This window comes from Bos indicus x Bos taurus, chromosome 16 (assembly GCF_003369695.1).
Source record: "Bos indicus x Bos taurus breed Angus x Brahman F1 hybrid chromosome 16, Bos_hybrid_MaternalHap_v2.0, whole genome shotgun sequence".
NCBI classification, from domain to species: Eukaryota; Metazoa; Chordata; class Mammalia; order Artiodactyla; family Bovidae; genus Bos; species Bos indicus x Bos taurus.
In genome coordinates, this window is record NC_040091.1 from 18,758,070 (window position 1) to 18,780,196 (window position 22,127).

Consider the following 22,127-nt stretch of genomic DNA (forward strand, 5'->3'; position numbering starts at 1 on the left):
TGAGCTCTGCTTCACAGCTTCTGCTTTGGTACGTGGGGGTCAGCTGGAGAATTTGCATGAATAAGAAGGTCTCAGGGGAGGCTGTTGAGCCAAGTCCTAGGACCACACTTGGTAAACGACTCCAGGAGACAGAGGTTAAAATATAAGTAAGAGGAAGAGAGACCACCAGTAATAGCTCTGAAAAAGCAGGAAAACCTGGGGTCCATAGGACTTTTGAAGATTTTATTTTTAATAGCATAAGGGAAGCTCTGTAAAAACAGGAAGGGAAATGGAGAGAAATGTGAAAAAAAATGAAAATAATATTATATGCCAAAGATGTTTTTAAATGTTTTAACATCCGTTAATTCACTAATCCAATAATAACAGTGTAATTGGTCAGAAAAATGCAATTAATGTATATATTTCATAGGAAGAGAGTGACAGAAATTCTTTATGATAGATTTTTGCTTTTTTTGGTGTCTAAGAAAATCTCATATATAACGCTATCAGCTGAGTGGGATAAAGAAGGCAGGTTAACACCTAGATAGTTTGGAAAAATATAAAATATTTAACGAGGAGAATGGGAGAAGGAGCTTATTATAGAAACACAGTAGGATTGGTGTCATTACTGAGTGTCCGACAGAAAATGGGAACTGAGACTTTTTCCAGCCCACTTAGCTGCAGTGTGCAGCCTGGGCAAAGGCCCAATCAGATTGGGTTTTTATCAGATGGGTAAATACAGGACAAAGGAAATGAAAAATAAACAATTTTTTTTGTAATTGGTTGTCTATTTGGACTGTAGATTCTAAGGAATCTAAAACAAAGAAGTAAAGATTGATAGAGTTGACTGATGTGTTAGAAAAACAGTTAAGTCCACTTTGAAAATCCATCTAATTTGTCAAGTTCTGAAAGTATCTCTGACAGAGGAAAATTATTTTTCCCATTAAATTATTTTGATGCATTTTATTTTGTTTTTGGTCAAAGGCTTAAATCTGGCTTTCCATTTAAATGGGCCTTAACATTTCATGACGCTGAAAACTGCTATCTTATGACACAAGCAGAAATTTGAGCATGGGACCTTGTGTGATGCTTGTGAGTGTATTTCACTCCCGCCAGTCTGCACACCATCCATGCCTCACCATGAGAAACTGATTCACTGATTTGCCAGTCAAACTGCTGGTGCTCTAATCTCCTCTACCTTGACATAATTAGGTTTAATAAACAATTTTACAATAAATAACGGTACTGTGAACTTGGGCTAGTCCCAACGAGTAAACTTTTGCATGGTAAAATAGGTCACTGGCACCCTATACATACATAAGATCTTGAAAAGTTTCACATTTTAAGGGCATATAAGCATCCTAGGTATAGGAATCTCACTAAGGGTGAGAGCCACTCGTGACCTAACCTTTTGGGGAATGGAGAAAGTACCAGCCTCATAATGAAACTATCCATGAAAGCCCATAAACATTTATAGAATTATTTTTCATCCTTCATGGATAGAGGTGTCCGTATAATTAGATGATTCTTGTTGTTTGTAACCAGGCAAAAATCTGAGAATTTTTCATATACTAGGGCAAAAGTATTCAAAGTCAAAACAGAAAGAAAATTAATAAGATCTACTCCCTCGAGGAGCCCGCTTTACCTGTGAAGGTGTTGGTATCGACAAGCTCAGAGCTGGCAGAGGGTGTGTGGGGTGGACCAAGAGCATCCTCACTGTAGGCTCTCAGGATATACTTCTCAATTACACCTCTAGCCACAACAGGTTCATCCCAGGTCACCTCGATGCTATAGCCATTTATGCTGCGGACTCCTGAGGGACTTGGCACACTTTGTGGAGCTGTGAAAGGATAAAAGAGAAAATAGGCAGAATGGCAGTTCTGAAAAGACTATTGCTCCTATTCTTCACTTTTAATGGCTGCAGTAAATCAGACTCAACCATTAGCATAAATACAATTTATTAGAGTTGTAACTTTTCAGCATTGATTTAATATGACTGCACATCTTGAGCCATTCAGTTTAAGCGATATTTCAAAACCATCAAAACTCCATCGACATCACGTTCTTTCAAGTCTAGACCAGGTTTTCCAAAAACATTTAATGTATCCAACATGTTTTAAACATCACTCATAAAGAAGGAGGTGGATGGTAGGCAGATAACAAGTTCAAACAATATAATGATGTCCCCCTTTGAAGCAAGATAATTAGACTGTTATTATACATAGTGGTTTGACACTTTTATATCGTCCATGTATTAGCCAAAAAATATCACAAATGTGATCGTATTGTACTTGAAGGTCTGATCCCATTTGCCAAATTCAATTGTTTTTCCAATTAATTTTTAAAGAAGCAAAGTTCTAGCAGGTGGGATATACAGATACATTCCTAACTGCACTTAGAGGAAGGGGCAGGTGGAGAAGTTGATGCCCTTGAGATTCTACAAAATCATTTTCAGAGACGTTTTCTTCGGAGCATCACAAAGTAACACAAAATGAAAAGTTTATAGAAACTGCAAAACCTCACTTATAAGCTGAATCCTCTACTTTTAAAAATCCATAACCTTTAACTATTTATTAGGTATGTCTATGGTTCTGGTCAGTAACAACTTCATCACAGCTGACTGCACTGAGGATGCTGAGAAAAAGCCCGAGGAACTCCATGGCAGGATGACGGATGACAGAGGGGCTCTGACTGCTCCTGGACTCCTGAGCGCGGTCGATGGAGGATCACCCTGGTCTCTCCCCATCAGACAGCCTCCTCCTCTGACTTTACTTTTCAGGCCAATAAAACAGGACAACCTCAAGGGAAGCATCATGAACGTAAGGAATGAGAGGAAGCACAGAGGTGGAGAACCACTGTCTGTGCAGGTAAAACTCCACAAGCAACTTCAGGAAACGCACAGGCCACACAATCAAGTTCCAAGTGAGGGGACAATGGGAGTGCTGCTGATTTTATTAGTTCTGAAATGTGGTACAGGGCAAAGTACTGTCCTGTCTAACAGATGGTGTTCTCATAAGGGACAGAGCAAAACTGACTCAAAAATAATTAAATAGTGCAATTATTCTCCAGCCCTTGGGAGCATGTAGCTGCTCGGTGTTGTGGTCAGATTGTAAATATGAATTTATGGCATAAGACTTTGTGGTCAGATCACTGCTATAAATTCAGAGCTCTATTTGCATACTTTCTTGGTGGTACTCAAAATGGGGGTTATGAAGCTATGTAAGCCGTGTACTTTATGGACACCTATTTAGGTTGCTGAATTAGACTAAAAGCAGGCTTTATATTTATTAATAAAGAAGAGAAATGTGAAATAGGGGCAGAAAACACGCCAGTCACAAATGAACATTTTACATTAGAGCTTTTTCCAAGATCTAAAATTGAAAAGGATTTAAGGGATCATTCAGTTCACTGTCTTGCCTATAAATAGATGATGATTTAACTCATCCTGGAAAAGCGTCAAGTTGTCCTCTTCTGGAAACTCTATAGGAAGCAAACTTCAAAAATTCTTATCAGTATCCCATCTCAGTATTTACTTATCTTTTAGATTAAAAAGATTCCTCAAAGGCCATCTGCACTAGTAACCTGTTACTGATAATAAATATGAGAGGGTACTCGGTAAAACAAACAAACACATCTTTAAACAAATCATGACTTGCTAAGGACAACTTCAAGAGTGTCAATCATACAGAAATGTATTTGTCTTTCTGACAAATATTTTCTCTAAAATGGTAGAAGGCTACTGATTCACAAAACTTCTTGTAATGAATGCCTCTTTGTGATGGTATTATGTGAAAAGATGTTGTGGTCACTGTCAAAAGTACAAAGTGCTAAAATATCAGTTATCTGAGATTAGATCTAATACAGTCTGTTTCCTAGTTGTTTCTCCATTCAACTCAAAGAAATCAGACCACTCAGCAATTTCTATCTTGGAAGAGGCATTCTAAGACCCTAACAGTAAGCATCATGGCAAACATCTGCCATTATATGATAAAAGACACATGCATGCAAGCTTAGTCATATCCAACTGTTTTGGAGACCCCATGGACTGTAGCCCACCAGGCCCCTCTGTCCATGGAATTTTCCAGACAACAATACTGAAATGAGTTGCCATTTTCCTCTTCCAATGGATCTTCCTGATACAGGGATCAAACCCGCACCTCCTGTGTCTCCTGTATTGCAGGCAGATTCTTTTCCAACTGAGCCACTGTGGAAGCCCAATAAAAGACACATTTGCTTCCAACCACAGTGTGGGTTTCAAACAAGCTCTCCACCAAAGAGGCCAGAAGCTGCCTATCCTCACCTAAAGGTAACCCTGACTTTAGCTTTTTGGGGACTAAGCAACTTGTAAAGATTTCTAGTTCTTCGATGAATTACAGTCGATATGGGCCTTTATCAAGACAACTTGAACTTACTTTCTTCTGCATCTGAAGAGGAAAGACTCAGCCTGAACAAATCTTTATGAAATATTTGAAGAATCAAAAAGTCCTAATCCACTAAGCATTTTCACCAACAACAGATGACTCTGCAAACCAAGGCGTTCTCTGTCACAAGATTACAGACATGCTACCTGCTGCACACGTGAGAGGCTTTGTTTTTCTTTACATGTACAATGTCTGCATTTGTGTGCGATACACATTTTAAGATAAACACTCTTTACCTGCTCCTGTTGTGCGGCCCCGGCTCCAATCGCTATGTACCGAACCTCCTTCATGTGAGGCTGTTACTCGATACAGGTATTCTTAAATGGAAATAAGAAGGAGGAAAGTTAACACAGGACTCATGGAGACTGGTGGTGGGCTGGCAGGGAGGGAAGAGGCGATGAGGAAGAGCCATGGAACACTGAATTTAGAGCATCTCTGCATTACCTGTGAATGGCTGGAGATGGCTCTCATAAGCAGTCCGCTCTTCTCCCCGGTACACCAGGATGGAGTCATCTCCCCTGCACTTAGCAGCACTGTCAGTTGACAAGCATCCATCCAGATTGACTCTGACAGCACCACTGGACACGGATGCCAAGTTAATGACAGCACCCCGTGCAAACTTCACATCCTTCATGCAACCACCGAAACCTAGTGAACAGTAAGGAATGAGTATCACACAGAGGGCTTGAGTCCTTAATTAGCCATCATTTTTGTCCCCTGTAGTAGTACATTTTGATGAAGTTGGGGAGGTGGTTTAGACACAATTTTCAAACTTTCAAGTCTTCTTTGGGAGATCCTTTCTGCTCCTTTATGCCTGCTTTTTACCAGGCTAAGCTGTTGCAGGAAATATTCATATTTATGTTATTTTGAAATATATATATATATGCTGATCATTGTAATTCAACTGAATTAGATTCAGCTGAAAAGTACGTATTATATCTTTTTAGGAGCAGTTTTTTTGCATTCTTTTTATTCTTACCAAATAATGTGGAGTCCAGTGGTGCTATATAATGTGTAGGCAATTACACACTACGGTGAGAGCGTTTTCACATGTTCCTCAATCCTAGAAAATGAAGTTACCTGTATGCATAAGTCCATATCTAAGTGCCAAAAACTAATATGTAAATGAGCATGATTATTCAAGAAGCTCACTGAGGAAAAAAATACACTCTCAGGTGCCCCGTTGTTCAGTGGTAAAGAATCCACCTGCAATGCAGGAAACATGGGTAGATGTAGCTTTGGTCCAAGGGTTGGAAAGATCCCCTGGAGGAGAAAATGGCAACCCACTCCAGTACTGTTGCCTGGGAAATCGCATGGACAGAGGAGCCTGGCGGGCTACAGTCCACAGGGTCACAAAGAGTTGGACACAATTGAGCATGCGAGCATGAGGTTCTAATGCAGAACAGTAGGAGATGGTTAGATAAGATCACCAACTCAATGGACATGAATTTCAGCCAACTCCTGGAGATAGTGAAGGACAAGGAAGCCTGATGGTCTGCAACCCATAGGGGTCGCAAAGAGTTAGATATGACTTACTGATTGAACAACAACGAGGAGAAAAATGTAGTTTCAAAACACACTAAAATCATGAGTTATTGCAGTGAATTCCATAACAACCATTTCATAGTCATAGAATGAAGACCCATTAAATCAGGACACTCGGGAGCTGTCACTGTGCTCCACCATTTTCACTGAGTTCCATAATCTTGACGGTGCAAAATGATTACCAGTTTCAGGTTCACAGTCTCAGGACAGGAACCAAATTGAACTTTGGCAATAGCAACACAAGAAGCATCCCGGAAAGTGTACTTTACTCAGTTGACTTTAGAAGAGCCATGCTGCCTTCAGTTCTGGGAAGTTTAATAGAGAAGGTGGAGGAAATGGGTTTGAAGTGTGCGCTGACTGCTCTCTTCTTACAGAACCATGGGGCATCACATCACCTGGGGAGCAGCTGTAGCTTTGAACGACTTGCTATTTTGTATAAACAGAGATCAATTCTTCAAGGTTTGACAGCACTCCGCTCACAAAACTGCACACAATTATCAAAGAAGGGACAAACAGACTGAGTTTGAGATTGCTGGAACACGTAGTCTCCTTTCGTGAACAAAACACTGTCAAGTCTGAATGGCCCCAAACAGATAATTAGTTCTTTTCAAGATTACAGCCCACCAGCAAGAAATGGAAATAAAATACAATGCAATGCTGAACAGTAAAGTAAGTTAATTCTAACAATGACCATATTGTTCTCTTCAGCATTTATATGATGTGTTATTCTGTCTTCTAACACATTAAGTTGCAGCCTATTTCCTTTTAAATGCCTTTGCTATTATTCACATTCCTTTAGGCCTGACTGATCAATACTGCTAGTCTATCTTCAATGCGCAGTAGATACTCAGTAAGTTGGGTAAATTGAGTTGAAAGCAATGAAGCTCAATATAAAAGCATCTCCTTGAAAATTCAGAAGCTAAGAATTCCAATTTCTTTACAAGTAGTAATTTTCTGATGGCACAGAACTGGGTCACCTAACTTCTCTGGTCCTCCAGTTTCCCTGCCAATAAAAGGATGAACAATTCACAGACAGCCTCGGCAAACATAAATGCACCCTTATAAGGAATGTCCCTTTATTGTTCAAGGGGTACAGAATTTCAGTTTCACAGAATGAAAAGACTGCTAGAGATGGATGGTGTTGATGGTTGCTCAAAAACATGAATGTACTAAATGCCTGAACTGGACACTTAAAAGTGATTAAGATGGTAAATGGTATGTTAGGTGTTACTGTTGTTTAGTTGCTAAGTCGTGTCCGATTCTTTATGACCCAATGGACTGTAGCCCACCAGGCTCCTCTGCCCGTGGAATTTTCCAGGAAAGAATACTGGGTTGCCATTTCCTTCTGCAGGAGATCTTCCCAACCCAGGGATCAAACCCACATCTCCTATATTAGTAGTGGATTCTTTGAGTCACCTGGCAAGCCCCAATTGTATGTTAGGTATTTGTTCTTGTTCAGTCACTCAGCTGTGTCCAACTCTTTGCAACCCCATGGACTGCAGGATGCCAGGCTTCTCTGTCTATCACCATCCTCTGGAGCTTGCTCAAACTAATGTCTATTGAGCTGGTGATGCCATCCAACCATCTCATCCTCTGTCCTTTTCTCCTCCTGCCTTCAATCTTTCCCAGCATAAGGGTCTTCTCTAATGAGTCAGTTCTTCACATCAGGTGGCCAAAGTATTGGAATTTCAGATTTAGCATCAGTCCCTTCAATGAATACTCAGGATTGATTTTCTTTAGGATTGACTGGTTTGACCTCCTTGCAGTCCAAGAGACTCTCAAGAGTCTTCTCCAACACCACAGTTCAAAAGCATCAATTCTTCGGCGTTCAGCCTTCTTTATGGTCTCATATCCATATATGACTACTGGAAAACCCAAAGCTTTAACTATACAGACTTTTGTCAGCAAAATAATGTTAGGTATGCTGCTAAGTCGCTTCAGTCGTGTCCGACTCTGTGCAACCCCACAGACGGCAGCCCACCAGGCTCCGCTGTCCCTGGGATTCTCCAGGCAAGAACACTGGAGTGGGTTGCCATTTTCTTCTCCAATGCATGAAAGTGAAAAGTGAAAGTGAAGTTGCTCAGTCGTGTCCGACTCTTCGCGACCCCATGGACTGCAGCCCACCAGGCTCCTCCGTCCCTGGGATTTTCCAGGCAAGAATGTTAGGTATATTTAACTACAATTAAAAATGTTAAAAAAAAAAACTTAAAGAAATATCTTAAACATTAATACACAAGATACAATTTTAAATTTGGAAAAGGCTACAGTCATAGACTTCCTTCACTCTGGAGATAAAAAGGTGCAGAGAGTTACAGAGTGATGCTTCTATGTAGTAATTCTGCTTAGAAAGTGGGACTATGCCCTCAGGCCTTGGGGTTACAGCTACCTAGGCTATAGTGCAGGGTCCTTGCTGTGCTATCCTTAGGGCAGTCAGAGGGTTTTGTCAAAGTTTGCACCATTCTTCCAACTCTGCACTATCAGAAACCCTCCCGCTGGAAATAATCCCTAGGGATCTCTAACATATGAATGGGATGCGAGGATAACAAGAGGGGAGATGGGCTGTCTATGGGAAGACTAGTGATGTCTCCTCGTCTTTTTTTCCCTGCCTTTATGAAAACTGAAAGTGACTCCCCACACCTATCCCCCTCCCAGGTCTCTGAATAACTGGAAGGTGGTCTGGAACTCTGGGTGGACAAACCTGAGAGACACAGTAGCCCTCTGGGGGAGGAGTCCAACCCTGGGGCGCTTGGGCCTACACGATGGTGGGCTGTCAGCCCCGCTCTTAACCTCTCTGCTCAGAGCTGTGGACAGACCATAACCTGAGAGTCCACATGCCATGGCCCACTCACTCCCAACCCAAGTGCCCATGGTCTAAGGTGGTATATCTTCAGCACATTATGTTGCCCAGTGTCTCCAGAACATAGAGGAAAATTAATCGGCCTTTGATTTTAAGGAAGATTGTGACAATAATGGATTAAAAAAAAAAAATAGCTCTAGTAGGACCACAAAAATAGAGCCTTTGGAAAAGGTGTTAATGGAGAAGCATGTTGCTGTTATCATTTAGTTGCTAAGTCCTGTCTGACTCTTTGCGACCCCATGGACTGTAGCCCACCAGGCTATTTTGTCCATGGCACTTATCAGGCAAGAATATTGGAGTGGGTTGCCATTCCCCTCTCCAGGGGATCTTCCCGATTCAGGGATCAAACTTGGGTCTCCCACATTGCAGGTGGATTCTTTACCACCGAACCAGCAGGAAAGCCCAGTGAAGAAACATAGAACCATTTTTATGATAGTGGACTGAAAAAAAATACAGTAAGTGAATAGGATTAGTTTCAGTTGCAATTTACTACAGAAATGCAGCACCTTTATATTGTGAATGTTCTCCTGATCACTGTGTAAAACATGCTGCTACTTAAATAAATCAGTACTATTCAAAGCATCTGAGTCAGAATCTTAGGAGACAAAGCCATTTAAATATCACTTAAACTGCATTTTAAAAAAACCTTTTCTGGGCAATTCCAGTGGATCTTGAATAATAATAATAGCTAATTTTATTGAGTTCTTACAAAGTTTTAGCTACTATACTTCAATATTTTATCAGTGGTTTGAGAACCACTGATATGGATGATACTGCAATGATAAAAATTTAGTATTATCCATAAATAAAATATCTTCCAGTATCACAGTCTTAGTCATAGAGTTAGTCCCCTTGGGTCTATGTTGATGCTTTACAGTTTCATCATTATCATCTTAATAATTCCAATTTTAGCCAGCTTTCTAGGACATTCATAATAATGGGTTTTGGTGTACTTTGACAGTAAAATGCTCAGTATACAGAGGATTTTTCCTAGACGTAAATAGAATCGAGTAATTTTGTTCTCATAAAGAGTTTTCAAGCTCTTTCTAACCTCAGAAACCTGAAAACCCAAAGAAGCCCTTATATGAATGTAATATTTTTAGCTGCTGTTACATCTTAAGTGCCTTGAAAATGTCATTACTGTCTTATACCCCAGATATTCATTAACTCCCTACTAGTACCCTTCTAAAAGTCTCCTTAGAGCTTGCCATATATTTTCTATTCAAAGACATTTAAATCTTTATGTACTTCCCAAATAGGCAAAGACTGCTTCATGGAAATTTTAACCATTCAGGGTGCACAGGTTTTGAAATATGTTGAGAACATTTTCTACACAGAAGCATACAAGCACACAAGCTGGAAGTTTCCGTGCTTTTCCCACTTCATAGAGAAAGGGACTTCAACCGGTGCCCATGAAAAAGAACACTTGACTATAATAAGGAAAGTGGGCTTTAACACCAGGCAGCCCAAGATGGGTAGGCTTGCCATCTGCTTAGCAGCCACCGACCTTCAGCAAATTACTTTCCTCCCTGCCCTCTAGTTTCCTAATCTTTAAAATGGGGATACAAGTAATAATACCTGTCTCATGGGCTTGCTATGAAGAACTGACCCAATTATTCTAACATGAGGCTCTCAGAACCACATCTGTCACACAATATGAACTCACATACAATTAGTCTTTTTTAATCAAGAATTTCTCCAATTATGTTCAAACTCCTTATATGAGTTAAAGGTTTCCTCTAGCTATACATCATACACTTGTACTTTTTCCTTTCACTGATGGTTATGAATATTAAATGACATACATATTTTTCACAGGTTATGTCAGAAATTAAAGCAACCTCACATTTTCATGCGCTTTTCTGCATGAGAGCTCCATGGAAATGCATGGAAACAAATAGCACTGATGTCAGAAAAAAAACCCAGGGTTTTTAAGGCCTTTTTTCCTGGCTGTGCACACTAACCTATTTTTTAATCTGTAAATACAGATAATGATGAGCATTTAAAAGAACCAGAACCACATGCATATCCAAGAAAAACATACAAGGAAACATACTGAGTGAGTGAGTGAAATTACTCAGTTGTGTCCGACTCTTTGCGACCCCATGGACTACAGCCCACCAGGATCCTCCATCCATGGAATTTTCTAGGCAAGAGTACTGCAGTGGGTTGCCATTTCCTTCTCCAGGGGGTCTTCCCAACCTAGGGATCGAACCTGGGTCTCCCGAATTGCAGGCAAACGCTTTACCATCTGAGCCACCAGGGAATCCCAAACATACTATATATATGTGTGTGTGTGTGTGTGTGTGTGTGTATGTATATATACACATACACATATACATGTACACACAAATATACATGTATATATATTAAAATTATATCTGATAAATATGTTTGAATAAATATATTGATTCATTATTTATGGAGCCTGTTAGGCTGCAGTCCATGCGGTCGCTAAGAGTCGGACACGACTGAGCGACTTCACTTTCACTTTTCACTTTCATGCATTGGAGAAGGAAATGGCAACCCACTCCAGTGTTCTTGCCTGGAGAATCCCAGGGACGGGGGAGCCTGGTGGGCTGCCATCTATGGGGTTGCACAGAGTCGGACACGACTGAAGTGACTTAGCATAGCATAGCATAAATAGGTATGATTTAACATATAAATAGATGTAACAACATACTCTTAAGGGCAACATACAAAACTATTTGAAGAAGTATGTTGTGATTTTTTTTTTTTAGAGCACAAAATTCTTCCAGAAAATAGATGAATAGATGTTGCTTTCAGATCAGTTCTACTGCTGTGTCTTGAAACACAGAACCACCAAGACCTGGTAGCACTAGGGCCGTACTTCCGATGAAGTTTACCTTGTTCCAGCTTCAGGTGTTTATAGGGGTCATGCAGCTCCTGTGGGATTCCTCCCACATAGACGGGGGAATTCACCATCAGCGCCTGGGCTCTGGACTCTGACACGTGCTCCATCAGTTCATTCATGCTTGCTGATATGATGGAATCATTTTTTTTAATGATCACTTTATTCCACTTTCCATCACAGTAGGACAGCCCCGGCCAAAGATCCACTTGTGTAAAAGTAAGACTAGTATTTAGCCGGAAGCTCAATATTCCACTCTTCAGCTCCATCTGTATTTCATATTAAAAAGAAAATAGGTGTATAAAAAGACTGCAGAATAGCAGTTTGGGAGAGAACAGAAGGTCAGCTTCTTGAAGAAAAGCAAGAAATTTCCCTGAAAGTACTCTATAAAAATGTCCCACTTTATTCTAAGCAGAACTGGAGCAACATATAACTAAGCACTTTGCAAGCTTATAATTGACATGAAGGATGTTGTAATGAGTCAGACACATTTATACCCAGTAATGATGATATGATGTAATGCAATATTATATAGGCAAAACCTTTTTTTTCTTTTTGAGGCAACACAGGTAAAAGATTAAACACTAGCATAAGTGACTGAATGACTGAAGAGAACAGAGCGGTTTAAACTCTGACTCTATTTTTATTTGAATCTTTAGAAAATGAGAAAATACTACTTCATATATCAATTTAATTTAGGAGGAAAATATGACAAGACAATAAGAAAATGAAATGTCAAGCCTGATTAAGCTTATTTTAACTGGTTAGTGAACTCAATTTCAAATTTGTAAGATGTATTTTGATTCGGTATTTCAGGGTTTCTATTCTAAATCTCTAACTAACATAATTGCTTCTATGTCTGTACCTTTAGATTAAGGTGCCATTTTCTAATATGAACATATTTCACCCACATTTCATGGTAAAGGAAATGCCTCCGTATGTTTTTCTTCAAAGTGTTACTCAATAATTATTTTACCTACTATGGTCTTCTTTTTTTTTGGGGGGGGGGCTCCAAATATCACTGCAGATGGTGATTGCAGCCATGAAATTGAAAGATGCTTACTCTTTGGAAGGAGAGTTATGACCAACATAGATAGCATATTCAAAAGCAGAGACATTACTTTGCCAACAACGGTGTGTCTAGTCAAGGCTATGGTTTTTCCAGTGGTCACGTATGGATGTGAGAGTTGGACTGTGAGGAAGGCTGAGTGCCAAAGAATTGATGCTTTTGGACTGTGGTGTTGGAAAAGACTCTTGAGAGTCCCTTGGACTGCAAAGAGATCCAACCAGTCCATTCTGAAGGAGATCAGCCCTGGGTGTTCATTGGAAGGACTGATGCTGAAGCTGAAACTCCAATACTTTGGCCACCTCATGTGAAGAGTTGACTCACTGGAAAGGACTCTGATGCTGGGAGGGATTGGGGACAGGAGGAGAAGGGGACAACAGAGGATGAGATGGCTGGATGGCATCACTGACTCGATGGATGTGAGTCTGAGTGAACTCCGGGAGTTGCTGATGGACAGGGAGGCCTGGCGTGCTGCGATTCATGGGGTCGCAAAGAGTCAGACATGACTGAGTGACTGAACTGAATTATGTTCTTATTTTGTTGGAAGTCAAACTGGTAATCAGAGGATACTTGAACATTTGAGAACATGATAATGAAACAAATTAACGTAATCTGTTAGTCACTCAGTCATGTCTGACTCTTTGAGATCCCATGGACCAGGTTGCTCTATCCATGGAATCTTTCAGGCAAGAATACTGGAGCAGGTTGCCATTTCCTACTCCAGAGGATATTCTCAACAAGGGATTGAACCCACATCTCCTGCATTGTAGACAGATTCTTTACCATCTTAGCCACCAGGGATGTCCATTAAGTAATGCATTTTAAAAAATTATTTCTTTCCTACGTAAAAATCATCTTTGTGAAGTACATCAGGTAGTCATTCATTTTTTTATCCCACCATTCAATAAATATTGATTTTCCCTATTGTGTTCTGTAATTATATGCAGTAATATGTTCTGCTATTATATGAGAAAGTGTTCCCAAGAATTACACTGTCTTAATAGCAGAGGCAAGCAGGCTGTGTGTGTCCTCAATCATTCAGTTGTATACAACTCTTTGCAACTCTATAAACTGTAGCCTGCCAGGATCCTCTGTTCATGGAATCGTCCAGGCAAGAATACTGGAGCAGGTTACCATTTCCTACTTCAGAGGATATTCCCAACCAGAGATCAAACCTGCATCTCTTTTATCTCCTGCATTGTTAGGCAGTTTCTTAACCACTGTGCCACCTGGGAAGCCCTTAGGCAAACATGTGGCAATGTTATAAATAAGATTGGAATGGGGTTCAATGACATCAGAGACAAGATATACCTTTTGTTCCCTAGGAACTGGGAAAAGTTTGAAGTAAGGTTTTTGGAAGTAAGAGTCATGGAGAATCTTAGGCAGGATAATTAATGCATTCAATGGCACAGGAACATGTATGAGCAGATTAGACTTAGAAAAAGGTACTAAATTAGGTAAAATAATTCTGGGGAAAAGAGAAAGTTTTAGTTCTGCCAGGTATGTAAAAGAAAAATTTTGGAGGATTTTGTATAATAGAGAAAAATAACTATCTTTCTGTCATTTGTCTGACACCAAAAGCCCATATTCTTTTTACTAATATCTTCAACTAAAAGTTCACCCTTCTGGTGTATGAAGCACATCCTATAAAAATGTTCATAGTAGCCTTATTCATGATAGCAAAAACATGGAATAACCACTACCTCACTGAAAGTAGAAGAGATATATTACTCAGACAAGAAAAATGAATAACTTGAATAACTCAGAAACAAAGTCAAGGGCTAAAACAATTGCCTAAGGATAGAGTATAATACCACTTTTACAAAATTTCAAAAACAAGGATTTTTATGCATTCACTCACAGTGTCCAAACTATAAAAATGCAAATGGATAATAAACACAAAATTATGATTACATATTACCTCTAGAGGGAGTTAGGGAAATGGGTCAAGAGAAACTCTAGAGGTGGGTGCAAAAATGTGATAATATTTTAGGTCTTTGGTGGTAAGTTCATGAGTGTTTCTTATACTATTGTATTTTATTTTATGTATATGTGTGTATAATATTAAATAAATATACATATATTTTGACATTATAAAAAGGTAATAAACATTTTTCATATATAAGGGGACTAAATTAAATTTTCTTAATTCCTTATATTTAGGATGTTCTGTTAAAATTATAATCTTAAAAGTATAATGGTCATTTAAAAACTCAGGACCCTAAAATACAAATGTTTCATAGGACTCCAAAAGTGAAAATGATGTGGGGGAAAAAAATAAAGACAAAAATGAATTTGAAAAGAAATTGAAATCACATATAATGTTAACACACGGTTTGTTGATTTTTAAACTGCATCTAACATTTTAAAATAAATTTAAATAAATCAATTCACATACTGCAAGAAAATCAGGTCCATCTTTGTTATAAATGAAAAGCAGCAATCCATTCAGTTGGTCAGTTCTGAACTTAAAAGAAATTTCAAAGTCCATTCCACCATGAAACAAGTATGGATAAAGCTCCAGGAACCCTTTAGAGAAAACAACATGTGCAAATTAGCATGTGCAGAGCAATACTGTTAGCTTCTTTAGGGGGTCATAAGACAACCTCAGGTCATATTCTGTCATTGAATAAATCTCTCACAAAAGAAGATGCAGATCAATGTCAAGAAAATCACCTTGTAACTGTAAAGAAGTGGAAGAATCAACTTCACATATCTTTTAAGAGGAAGCAATTTACTAATTCATGGACAATTAAGACTATTTTGCTGTTGTTGTTCAGTCTCTAAGTCGTGTCTGACTCTCTGTGACCCTGTGGACTACAGCAAGCCAGGCTTCCCTGTCTCTCACCATTTCCCGGAGTTTGCCCAAGTTCATGTCCATTGAACTGGCAATGCCATCCAACCATCTCATCCTTTGTCACTCTCTTCTCCTTCTGCCTTCAATCTTTTCTAGCATCAGGGGCTTTTCCAATGAGTTGGCTCTTCACATGAGGTCGCCAAAGTACTGGAGCTTCAGCATAAGTATCAATCCTTCCAATGAGTATTTAGGTTTGATTTCCTTTAAGATTGACTTATTTGATCTCCTTGCTATCCAAGGGACTCTCAAGACTCTTCTCCAACACCACAGTCTGATGGCATCAATTCTTCTTTATGATTCAACTCTTACATCTATACATGACTACTGGAAAGACCATAGCCTTGACTATATGGACCTTTGTTGGCAAACTGATGTCTTTAACTTTTTTTAACACACCATCTAGGTTTGTCACAGCTTTCTGGCCAAGAAGCAATCGTCTTTTAATTTCATGGTTGCAGTCACCATCTGCAGTGATTTTCGAGCCCAACGAGAAGAAATCTGTTACTGCTTTCACCTTTTCTCCATCTATCTGCCATGAAGTGATGGGACCATATGCCATGATCTCAGTATTTTAATACTTAGTTTTAAGCCAGCTTTTTCACTCTCCTCCTTCAATATCACCAAAAGGCTCTTTAGTTCCTCTTCGCTGGGGCCATTAGAGTGGTATCATCTGCATATCTGAAGTTGCTGATATTTCTCCCAGCAATCTTGTTTGCAGCTTGTAACTCATCTAGCCCAGCATTTCACATGACATGCTCTGTGTATAAGTTATATAACAGGGTGAAAATAAACAGCCTCGTTGTACTCCTTTCTCAATCCTGAACCAGTTAGTTGTTTCATACAAGCTTCTAACTGTTGCTTCTTGACCCGCATACAAGTTTCTCAGGAGACAGATAAGATGGTCTAGTATTCCCATCTTTTTAAGAGTTTTCCAGTTTGTTATGATCCACACAGTCAAAGGCTTTAGCATAGTAAATGAAACTGAGATAGATGTTTTTCTGGAAATCTCTTGCTTTCTCTACGATCCAGCGAATGTTGGCAATTTGATCTCTGGTTCCTCTGCCTTTTCTAGACCCAGCTTGAGCATCTGAAAGTTCTCAGTTCATATAATGCTAAACCCTAGCTTGAAGAATTTTGAGCATAATCTTACTAGTACGGGACATGAGTGCAATTGTCTGGTGGTTTGAACATTCGTTAGTACTGCCTTTCTTGGGAACTGGGAAAATGACTGACCTTTTCCAGTATTGTGGCCAGTGTGGGGTTTTCCAAATTTGCTGACATACTGAGTGCAACACTTTAATAGCATCATCTTTTAGGATTTTAATTAGCTCTTCTGGATTCCATCACCTCCACTAGCTTTATTGGCAGCAGTGCTTCCTAAGGCCCTCTTGACTTCACACTCCAGAATGTTGGGCTCTGGGTGAGGAACCACACCATTGAGGTTATCCGGGTCCTTAAGATCTTTTTTGTACAGTTGTTTTGTTTATTCTTGCCATCTCTTCTTGATCTCTTCTGCTTCTATTAGGTCTTTACCATTTCTATCCTTTATTGTGCCCATCTTTGGATGAAATGTTCCTTTGATAATTCCAATTTTCTTGGAGAGATCTCTAGTCTTTCTCTTTTGCTGTTTCTCTCCATTTCTTTGAATTTTTCACTGAAGAAGGCCTTCTTGTCTCTCTTTGCTATTCTCTGGAACTCTGCATTTAGTAGGGTGTACCTTTCCCTTTCTCCCTTTCTTTTCACTTCTCTTTCCTCAGCTATTTGTAAAGCCTCCTTAGACAACCATTTTGCCTTCCTGCATTTCTTTTTCTTTGGGATGGTTTGTTTGCTGCCTCCTATTCAATATTTGGAGAAGGCAATGGCAACCCACTCCAGTACTCTTGCCTGGAAAATCCCATGGATGGAGGAGCCTGGTAGGCTGCAGTCCATGGGGTCGCTAAGAGTCAGACACAACTGAGCGACTTCCCTTTCACTTTTCACTTTCCTGCATTGGAGAAGGAAATGGCAACGCACTCCAGTGTTCTTGCCTGGAGAATCCCAGAGACGGGGGAGCCTGGTGGGCTGCCGTCTATGGGGTCGCACAGAGTTGGACACGACTGAAGAGACTTAGCAGCAGCAGCATACAATATTACGAACCTCTGCCCATAGTTCTTCAGGCACTCTGTTTACTAGATTTAATCCCTTAAATCTGTTTGTCACCTCCACTGTATTCATAGGGGATTTAAGTCTTACCCAACTGGTCTAGTCATTTCCCCCACTTTATTTTAAGCCTGAATTTTGCTATGATAAGCTGCTGATATGAGCCACAGTCAGCTCCAGGTCTTGTTTCTGTTGACTGTATACAGCTTCTCCATCTTTGGCTACAAAGAATGCAATCAATCTGATTTCAGTATTGACTATTTGGTGATGTCCATGGGTAAACCTGTCTCTTGTGTTGTTGAAAAAAAGTGTTTGCTATGATCAGTGCATTATTTGGTGCATTTATGTTAGCCTTTACCCTGCTTCATTTTGTAGTCCAAGGCCAAACCTGCCCATTACTCCAAGTATCTCTTAACTTCCTACTTTTGCATTCCAATCCCTTATGATGAACAGGATATCTTTTTTTGGTGTTAGTTCTAAGAGGTCTTTTAGGTCTTCATAGAACTGATCAACTTCAGCTTCTTCGGCATTGGTGGTTGAGGCACAGACTTGGATTACTGTGATGCTGAATGGCTTGCCATGGAAACGAACTGCAATCATTCTGTCTTTTCTGAGGTTGCACCCAAGTACTGCATTTCAGACTCTTTTGTTGATTATGAGGGCTACTCTATTTCCTCTATGGATTCTTGCCTACAATGGAAGATATAATGGCCATCTGAATTAAATTCACCCATTCACATCCATTTTAGTTCACTGATTCCTAAGATGTTGATGTTTATTCTTGCCATCTCCTGCTTGAAGTGAAGTGAAGTGAGAGTTGCTCAGTCGTGTCTGACTCCTTGTGACCCCATGGACTATACTGTCCATGGAATTCTCCAGGCCAGAATACTGGAGTGGGTAGCCATTCTCCAGGGGATCTTCTCCAGGGGATCTTCTGAACCCAGGGATCGATCCCAGGTCTCCCGAATTACAGGTGGATTCTTTACCCGTTGATTCACCAGGGAAGCCCATTTCCTGCTTGATCACATCCAATTTACCTTGATTCATGGTCCTAACATTCGAGGTTCCTATGCAGCACTGTTCTGTACAGCATTGGATTTTAGTTTCATCACAGACACATCCACAAGTGAGCATCGTTTCTGCTTCGGCCCAGCTGCTTCATTCTTTCTGGAGCTATTAGTAATTGTCCTCTGCTCTTTCCAAATAGCATATTGGACAACCTCCAACCCAGGAGGCTCATCTTTTGGTGTCATATTTTCTTTTTCTTTCTTTTTTTTTTTTTTGTCTTTTTATACAGTTCCAGAGGTTCTCATGGCAAATATACTGGAGTGGTTTACCATTCCCTCCTCTAGTGGATCACATTTTGTCAGAACTCTTCACTATGACCCGTCCGACTTGGGTGACCCTGCATGGCATGGCTCATAGCTTCGTTGAGTTATACAAGCCCCTTTGCCATGAAAAGGCAGTGATCCATGTACAATTAAGACTATTACTGTGTTACTAATATGTAACTATTAACAATAAGTTGCATTGACATAAGAGAAAATCTGACAAATGACAGTGGTGAGAAAAAACAATGAAAAAGTATACAAAGTATGATATTATTTAACTTTCTATTCTGAAGATAGTTTAACGAACTTAATATCTAACTAATTTAGCCATAAACGTAGCAGGCAATAGTGGGCTGTTACTGAAAAACAAGCCATGTTTGGTCAAGCTACCATGTTCCCTTCCAATCCTTACCCTGAGTGGCTGGTAGACAGAGACTGTAGGTTGGGGTTATGCTGGGGACACTTCACCTCCCCTTCTCCACAGCCTTTGGAGCAATGGCAATGATGATGGTTATATTCTCTAGCTCTCCCTTAAGGACCTACTTACCCCATGACATAGCTGAAATTTTACTCTTAGGAAAACTACTGGTCTGTATAATGGGATGCAACAAATATACAGATTAGCCTGACAAAACAAAATTCCTTTGAAACATCTAAGTAAAACTATATTCTAAGTAAAACAGTGGACTTACAAATGGACATTAGTGTCACTATCATATGTAAACTCAAAACTGTCAGAGATCTTACACATGAATATGTAGTTATGAATCTTACAATTTTATATTATATATTCAGACATTGAAAATATGTGTATGGGCATCATGGCATAACTAGGTGTTTCTGTGACAGCAGGTTCATATGAGGTCAAAATAATCAGATTGGGGAGACTAAATTACACCAAGATAGAACATACAAGTTAATCAATGACCAATGTCTGTTTTAGACGCTTACCTGTCCCTAGAAACTGGGCTCCCTCTTGGAGTGAAGTGGGGCATCCCTCCCAGTCGTTATGCACATTGGTTTGCTCTTCAGAACTCTGCCAAACCAGATGCTCCCAAGTAGCAGAGGGATTATAATTCTTCATGAAATACACATCCTTGAGACAGCCCACAAAACCCTTTTGGACTATGTCTGCAGGGGTTGATAGATATCAAGAAATATGTACTGTGAGAAATTTTTTTCATGCAATTAATTTGATGTGCCATTAAAGTAAAAGAAAGAGGCTATAGGTCTCACTGCCTTCTTCCAACAAACTTCTTAATAACTCACATAAACACCCATGCCAAAAGCTATGCTATGCTATGCTATGCTAAGTCACTTCAGTTGTGTCCGACTCTGTGTGACCCCATAGACGGTAGCCTACCAGGCTCCCCCGTCCCTGGGATTCTCCAGGCAAGAACACTGGAGTGGGTTGCCATTTCCTTCTCCAATGCATGAAAGTGAAAAGTGAAAGTGAAGTCGCCTAGTCGTGTCCGACTCTCAGTGACCCCATGGACTGCAGCCTACCAGGCTCCTCCGTCCATGGGATTTTCCAGGCAAGAGTACTGGAGTGGGGTGCCATTGCCAGAAGCTATGGTAAGTGCTAATAATTGGTATGCTATGCTCTAGTTTAAGAGTCATCTTATCTGGAGAAAGAGATGTTTGCACAAAAACCTTGGTTTTACAGTAATAGCAAGATCATTGCCTCTTGAATTAACAAGAAGATTTCATCTGCTTCTGGTCTTAAAAATAAAAGTGCAATAACACATTTTAAAAGCAAGATTTAAAGCAAGTCCATCTACACAATCCATATTTTATAATTTAGTACCTTCAGCATTATGAACCCAGTCTGTTATACAAGTAAAGCAATGTGTGTGCTTAGTCACTCAGTCGTGTCCAACTCTTTGTGACCACATTGACTATAGCCCACCAGGCTGTTCTGTCCCTGGGGATACTCCAGTCAAGAATACTGGAGTGGGTAGCCATTGCCTTCTCCAGGGCATCTTCCCAACCCAGGAATGGAACGTAGGTCTCTCATATTGCAGGCAGATTCTTTTCCATCTGAGCCACCAATTTTTAGGCATTAATATAATGTTACACTTACTTTTTGAACTCCCCAGACCAAGTAAGTGTGGGGCTTATGAACACAGTAAATAGGGTGGTCATAAGGGGTTGGGAAAGAGAAAAAGTGAGCAGATAATAGAATTAAAGAGCAAAAAAAAAAAAAAAAAAGTTGAGAGGGCAAGAAGGCACCTGAAGCTGAGGTTGCATTTCATACGGCTATGTCCTTACAAGTCAGTGCAAAGCTGAATTCTCAGCTTTTGAGTTCACGACCTGAACCTAGGGAAGGTATTTACCAGTGATCAGTGTTTCACAAAGTCAAGTTATATGCACAATGTCAAAGGATTTATTTATAATGGAATGATGTCCTCTACAAGAGGGGTAGTTGGTACTGGGGTATGCTCTCCTCCTGGTTCCTGCATGTACCAGAGCCAAGAAGCATGTGTGTATGTGAGTATGTGTGTGTATGTGAGTGGCTCAGTTGTGTCCAGCTCTTTGTGACCCCATGGAATGTAGTCTGCTAGATTCCTATGTCCATGGAATTGTCCAGGCAAGAATGCTGGAGTGGGTTGACATTTTCCACTCTAGGGTATCTCCCCAAACCAGGGATTGAACCTGTGTCTCTTGCATCTCCTACATTGGCAGGCAGATTCTTTACCACTACTGTCACCTAAGAAGCATGCTTGATGGGAAGATAACTCTCCCTTTCAGTGTGTGTGTGTGTGTGTGTGTGCATGCATGCGTGCATGAATGCTTTCAGGAGACTTCACCACCAGTCTAGAGTGACCAAATGAAAACTCTCCACTCTCTACAGGTATTTCTGAGGAGGTAACTATAATAAGTCAAGGATTTAAATATATCCCTCTCCAAAATTCAAAGTTTTTCATACCTTTGACCCCCAAATTATAAAACTTTGACTTAAATTAGTATAATTTATTTCAGCAAAAGTTTAATTACCTTCTTTGATATATCAAGAACTGGTTTCTAAGAATTTAAATATAAGTAATACATGGTTCCTCT

At 39.9% G+C, this 22,127-nt stretch overlaps 1 protein-coding gene across 1 annotated transcript in view; it reads right to left on the bottom strand.

Annotated features, from left to right (window-relative positions):
* USH2A (usherin) overlaps positions 1-22,127 on the bottom strand; it is a 938,899-nt gene that overhangs the window by 533,122 nt on the left and 383,650 nt on the right. Inside the window, exons 24-29 of the mRNA XM_027564435.1 lie at positions 20,019-20,198; positions 15,139-15,269; positions 11,670-11,943; positions 4,845-5,048; positions 4,637-4,717; positions 1,625-1,819 (exon numbers count right to left, since the gene is read on the bottom strand). Coding sequence (XP_027420236.1) covers positions 1,625-1,819; positions 4,637-4,717; positions 4,845-5,048; positions 11,670-11,943; positions 15,139-15,269; positions 20,019-20,198 — 1,065 coding nt within the window. The remainder of the gene's footprint in view (positions 1-1,624; positions 1,820-4,636; positions 4,718-4,844; positions 5,049-11,669; positions 11,944-15,138; positions 15,270-20,018; positions 20,199-22,127) is intronic.